Consider the following 7,219-nt stretch of genomic DNA (forward strand, 5'->3'; position numbering starts at 1 on the left):
AACCAAACTAATACGGAAACCATAAACCAGTACCATAATGATAAGCCAATGTATATATAGATAACATAAACCATTCATACCATACCCAAGTCCACAATTGTCCATACAAAACCTCTAGACCAACCAAAGAGTACTCCGTCGGGACATGCCCCCGACCATAGCAAAAAAAAAAAAGCAAAGTCTATGAAGGACAAGAATTATGTAAAGTAAACCATGACATAAAATAGATGCCTTACGAACTATGAAAGCTCACCACTTTAATCCAATATTGACTGTACCCAAATCTGATCACTAAACAAGAGGAGTAGAATGGCCGATTCCTGCGTAGCATGGGTATACACCCGCCAGTAGACGGGTTAGCGGGTGAACACTAGCATGTACTTAGGATAAGTATAAAATAATGTCATTTATAAACAACCGAGTAAAACTATCCATATACACAAAACCATACATATATATAGCGGTTCCTGTATAGCATAGGTATACACCCGCCAGTAGATAGGTTAGTGGGTGAACACTAGCATGTACTTAGGATAAGTATAAAATAATGCCATTTATAAACAACCAAGTAAAACTATCCATATACATACAACCATATATATACATATATATAGAACCATGTCGGGAAAAAGGGATCGGTTTTATCATGCCTTTAAAACCTTTACCTGGGCTGTATAGTTTTGCCGTCCTAAACCACCCACGGGCTATATGGGTTTTGCTTTCTCTGCTGAAAGGGCCCAGTGCGTGTAGCCGCACGACCAGAAAAGTATCCCATGGGATGACTAATACATCTCCAAAATAAAGTGTGACATCATGCACACGGTCACCAAGACCAACCTCATATAAGCAAATATGAGTTTCCAGTTTTGGCCCCCCGGGACCTCCACTTTCCACGGCTTTGCTACATATCTCGCCATTATTGCCCAATTAAAACCAGTTTCTAAATAACCAAATCATTATCCATTTATTAATCAAGGCCATTGATATTGGTATTGCCATACGAACCCTTACTTGCAAGTATCATCCATAACCAACCATTTATAGGTTTAAGAAGACTTTCAAGTGCCCTTCTATTTACCATATTAAACCACTTGGGAGACTTTCATATCTCCCACAAGCATAACCAATTAACCTTTAGCCTTTCCAAACCGTTTAAACCATTTATAATTTTTTTACCAAGTTTAAAACATGCAAGAGTTCCATTAAAAGAAGTCAATGCAATAAACATATCTTTATAAGTATTTTTTCAAACACATTGGGGGCATAATATGACCAAAACCAATTCCAATTACCAAGAAACCATTCCCATTCAATCCGATTATTGAAAACCACCATTAATGCATATAAAAGTATGATTAAAACCATGGAAAACCATAACCAAGCAATTAACATCAAAAACCCCAAATCATATTTGAAAGCCAAAGTCATGCAATAGTAAAATCATGAAAATATTCATATAAACTATGCGTTTAATTAAATTAACAAAAACATCCCTTATACGAGATGATTCACAAAAGAAATCTTGACCTTTAAGCCCTTTGAAGAACACATGTAAAAAACCTAGCCTCCAATATTCAAGAGAGTATTTTATGTGTTTTAATCTTTTAATAAGTGTTATGGAAGGACATATAGGGTTATATGACGTGAGGACATAAGATTTTAGGAGTATGAAATATCCAAACTACCCTTGACTTTAAATTAAAACAAGCCACATCCAGGGGTACGATTCTCCCTTACGATTCGTATCCTAGGGTACGATTGGTACCCCAACTCGTACCCAAAACTTGCCACAACTTTTACCTACTAGTTTCTATATGAATCATACCTTCTAACTCGTACCTAAAGGTACGAGTGACACCCAATCGTACCTACCACTCGTATGTTGGACAGATTTCACAAAATAACTCAAACATGCACCATACAACTTGCCTTGAACCACTCGTATGTTCTTATACAACTCTTACCTAGTTGAGTCGTATCTTGGGTAATATCTAAGACCAACATACTACCTAGGGTACGAGTGAACCCTCACGATATCCCACAAGTCGTATCCAAGGGGTACGAGTGACTCCCTTGAGTCCTACCGAGCTAAAAAGGTCCAAAGCCTAAGAAATTTTGAAAGGGTCCTATTCCTAGGGTGTTTCAGTTGTCCTCCGGCAAATTAAGCTATTGCCCAAAGCAGTTGTCCCTAAAATAAACATTCAATTTTTATCTCAAAGTATTTTTTAAGGACGTCAAAAGATTTTCCCGTGGCTGACTTAACCACGAAATCACCTGCTAAATTTGTGGCACCATCACACTGCATTCTCACAGGATAACTATCAATGCTGAAGGTTTTGACCAACTCTTAAGTGGAAGGGCTATTAGCATTTAGATCATCTCTTTTGAAACATTCCTCATCCCCCTATTCATTATCTTCTGCTTCTAATTGAGATAACACTTATAAAATAAGCTCGTAGAGTAATGGATCTAGCCTAACTTCTTCACTTGTTCCTTTACTTGAATTTGATTCGATTTCTTTTCTTTTGGGAGCCATATTATCTGAAAAAAATAGGAAATTTTTTTTATAATTGATTAAAACATCGTTAAAAAAAGGATAACGGTAAATCTATCATGTACAACACAGTAAAATAATAGTTGCAATATATCACACATATGATGCAACAAGTGTGTTATTTGTTGCAACATATAACTATCCTATTGTAGCAGATGAGTACTCTGTTGTAAGCAATAAAAACAATTTCTATACTGTTGTGATTTCATTCAACAGATCACTTATTTGTTGAAACAGATGACTGGTCCGTGTAACAGATCAACTATCAATATTGTTTAGATTTTTTCTAACAGAAGTGCCATCTATCTCAACAGCTGAATTATTAGTTGGAAGAAATCAAAGTCTTGGGCATCTCGCCCTATTGGAATAGTTGATAGGATTTCATTGAACAGATTGTTCATATGTTGCATCAGATGGTTTATCTGTTGATCAAATAGTTCATCTGTTATAAGAAAAAAAAATAGTAGCAAGATTTTGTTCAATAGAACAACAATAACATCACCATTTAATATCAAATACACCATTTTTTACCAAGAACAATAACAAATCAACCCTGCAACACCAACACAACACAACACAAACACCAAGAACATCAACAGTGACAAAAAATATCAAAATTATTGTTTTGTTTGTACAAACACTAACAACAAAAATCAAACTTCAAAAAACTCAACAGACACCAATAAGTCGAATCAACAGCTCAACAACATAAACTACAATAACAACAAAAAAATCATATTTCACTCAAAAAAAGAAGAGAAGAAATACCAGAAATTAGGTTTGCTTCAGTCCTCATTTCAAATTTAAGAAACAAATATTAAAATTGTTAACCAATACTAAAAGAGAAGTTGACTCAAGCTCCTGCTTTTCTTAATAACTAAAAAGCCCTAATTGTTTGTCTTTGAAAGAAGAAAAAGGACGATAAAGAACTCGAAGTTGTTGTCGCTGGAGAGCAATGTTGTCACGTCGATTGACGGTTGAAAATAAAAAAGGAACTCGAAGCCCAACTATTTATCGTCGGGAGGTTGATTTGGGAGAAGCTTGAGAGACACAGTCGAGCTAGAGAGGGGAGTTAATTTGGAGAGGAGAGGGGTGTGAGTTGATTTACATTTTTGAAAAGATTAGAAAGTTTTGAAAATATTAATCAAGTTCATTATTAACTTAATTAAGTTTCCTAATAATGTTTTACCCTTTAAGTTGGTCAATGTCACTAATCCTTCATTGAAGGCTTAAATGACACATTTTCTTCAATTTTCTCATGTAAATTAAATATTACATGAAATCTTCATTTTAAAAAAATCCTGTATGTAATATCAAAACAAAGTAGAAAATTTTCATGCATCAAAACAGATTTGAGATTCCTTATTGTTTGTTATATAATTATAACCAAACTTATGTTTTAATGTTATTTAGAGGATAAGTAATTGAAGTTAAGGGTAAAACATGATTTTTTTGAATATATTAAAAATAACAAGTATTTTTGTGTCTAACAATACTTGTGAACTATACTAAAAGTAGACGTCCAAAATACTTGTTCAGTTTAAAAAATCAATGGATAATTTATTATTTTCTATCCATTTTTGTTGGTCAGCTTACTAAAAATAAATGTCCCGCATTAGTTGATCACTTACTAAATTAGTATAGAATTAATTAATTTTTTTCTTTTTACCCCTGCAATTAATAGTATACATTAAACATGAACAATTATAAATCCAATGTTCATTTCTACGCCAATTGAATATCATTAATATGAATAAAGGTTAAAATAGTAAAATGCATCATTCAATTTATAATTTCTTAATCACCCCGTAAAATAGAATGTGCCCAATTAAAATGGAGTGGCGAAAATATTCATTTCAATTTAATAGTCCTTTTTACACCATGTTAATTTCTCTTCATATATGATGAAAGGCAAAAGTGAAAACAAACTAATGATATCTCAATAGCCGTTTGGCTATGAAAACTTTTTTTTTTTAGAAAATTATTTCACTTTAGTGAAAAAAAAAGATGAAAATATCATGTGTTTGGCCACGATAATTCCAAATACAATTTGAAAAAGTAAAAACAAGTAAAACTTATTTTTCACCTTTTTCACTAATACTTCTATCACAAAATTTCAAAAATAACTTCAATTTATATTCATAGCCAAACACAACTTCAACTCCAAAAAATTATGATTGTTATGACCAAACGGGGCCTTAATTTACTAAAATGACAAGTACTCCCACTACTAAAAAAAGTTATAAAAAGAGACAAAAAATAAGAGACCTCAAAAATCGGTTGAAGATAAGAGACCTCATGAGGCCGCTTATCCCCTCAATTTTTTTTTGAATTTATTTTAAAATAAAGAGACCTCATGACGTCGGTAAGTAATAAAAGAATCCGGCCATATAATAATAGAGACTTCAAGAGGTCAAAAATAAAATGTGACAAAAGTTAGGGTTAGAATAATTAAATTTATTTTTTAAAATTATAAAATATAAAATAAGTCAATTTTTTTAAAACATTACGACCTCGTGAGGTCGCTATTATTTTAATAAATTAATATTTATTATTATTAAGAATAATTATCTATCACTATTGTATGAAGTGTGAAGTAAAAATATTTATTTACTTTTTTAATATTCATTACTATTATATTTTAAGAAAAGATGCAAAACCAGGATGCAGCTCACACAAATTCGACCGGCCTCTCCCTCAAAACTCCCCCTGCTCAAATCCGAACTTCTCTCTCATAAGCTCTCTCGCCCGTCAGCTCTTTTATTCCAAGTAAGGGTTGTAAGCTTTGATTTTTCCTCATTTATGTATAGAATAGAATGTGAATCTATAAATTTCTCGGTTCTCCTTTAATTTTTCCAAAATCTAAGAACAAAATAATTCCGGAATTAGCTAATACCTCAAACTAAACATGGGGTAAAGTTAATCCTGAATTTTATTTTGGGATTATTGTCCTTATCCCACGTATCAAACGCTAAGGTGAATTGGGTATGCTTGGTAAAACTTACAATGTTTTATTAAATGACAGTACTTTTCGTAAAGAATTGTTTTTTTACCGGTGTTTTGTTGGATACAGAAGTAGATGATATTTGGCAATTGCAGATAGTATTTTAGTGATATTTTCGAGTAATAGAGGTTGAGTGAACGTTGAATATTTATGAATATTTGCAAAGGAAAATGGCATTTGGCCGTAGGTAATAGAAGTCGTTTTCCAGTTTTGGTGAAAGATTCTCTCTTTCTGAGAGGATTTTCTATATGAAATTATGTATGTTTTTGGTACTGATTGTGGCGAGAAAGGTTACGTCAAATGATCGCAATGTGAGCCGATGATTAGTACTAATTTGTAGGTTTAAGTGGGAATTAAGTGTGAAATCCATCTTTGCAACTTCTTTTGATAATTATCTAGTTGTATGGACTCGAATTTTACACGGTTCTTTTTTTTTCCGGCGTGAGTACATTGAATTAGACATCTTGTTCCATCAGGTTTGTTCTTTATTGAGTAAATCTCCGCGTTACGATAACACACGGAGTTTTTTAAAAATGATGCCTTTTTTTGGTACAATTTAGAATTTATGTATGTTTTTGGTATTGACAGTGATGAGCAAGTTTGTGGAAATGAGTGCAATGTGAGGGGATGATTAGTACTAATCTGTAGGTTTAAGTGGGAATTAAGTATGAAATCCATCTCTGCAGCTTCTTTGATAATTTTCTAGTTGTATGGGGTCGAATTTTATATGGTTCTTGGTTTTTCCGGTATGCGTACAGTAGATTAAACAGCTTGTCCTATCAGCTTTGTTCTTGGTTCTTCAGCTCTTATTACTTCATCAAGACGCTCTTGTTCTGCCCTCCAAGCAGCTTCTCGTGCTTCTTCTTCCAACTTTAGCCGACATTCTTCCTCTTCTTTAATCAGTCTCTGCCTCTGCTCTTCCTCTCTTCGAGCTTTCTCCAGTGCTCTTTCTTGTTCTTCCATAACTCGCTGCCGTTCAAGCTCTTGCATCTTTTGAACTCGCTCTAGTTCAGCCTCAAAAGATTCTCTGACAGGGTCATAGAAATCAGTCTGCTTAACCACGTCCTTTTTTCTCTTGATCCCCCCAGTAAGTCCACCAGAAAAGAGATCTCTTTCATTTTTTAATTTGATCAGTATTTGGAAACAACTATTTTCAGTATATATGACAACTAAAAGGAAACAAAGAGCATATCGTGAATCATCTATTTTTTGATAAGAAAGACAATATCTAGGAAGGGAAGAAGTATTAAACACATTAGCAAAATGAAAGTGAAAATTGTGATATTTTATTGACAAAGAGGTAGTAATTTTTTTTTATTCATTTTATCCTTTGTGCTATATTTTAAATGTGTTGTGCTTAATAATATAATGAACACATAACATTTTCTTTTTATACATTTAATATTATTCATAGTTCGAATACCGTTTGCCTTAGATATCCTTCGATTTGTGCATAGTGTATACTTTTTTTTCAAGTGACTCTTAAATTCAATATCTTCCAAGCGCACCGGCCCCGGTCCCCGGCGCCGTCGCTGAACGTCGGAGCCGACCAGATCCGACTGCCGGCTCCGACCTCCGGTCCCCGGCGCTGACCCGACCTGACCCCCGGTCGTCGCTCCCCGGCGTTGACCCGACCCCCCCCCGCCGGTTCATACCCCCCC

General features: G+C 34.0%; 1 protein-coding gene across 3 annotated transcripts in view; it reads left to right on the plus strand.

Annotated features, from left to right (window-relative positions):
- The first annotated feature begins 5,187 nt into the window (after positions 1-5,187).
- Positions 5,188-7,219, plus strand: part of LOC107868141 (syntaxin-81-like) — an 18,113-nt gene continuing 16,081 nt past the window's right edge. The window contains exon 1 of one of the 3 annotated variants that reach the window (XM_016714736.2): positions 5,188-5,323. In XM_016714736.2, coding sequence (XP_016570222.1) covers positions 5,219-5,323 — 105 coding nt within the window. In that variant the 5' untranslated portion in view covers positions 5,188-5,218. The remainder of the gene's footprint in view (positions 5,324-7,219) is intronic. The other 2 variants (XM_047411749.1, XM_047411748.1) reach the window with 2 other exon arrangements.

Source organism: Capsicum annuum, chromosome 4, assembly GCF_002878395.1.
Source record: "Capsicum annuum cultivar UCD-10X-F1 chromosome 4, UCD10Xv1.1, whole genome shotgun sequence".
Lineage (NCBI taxonomy): Eukaryota > Viridiplantae > Streptophyta > Magnoliopsida > Solanales > Solanaceae > Capsicum > Capsicum annuum.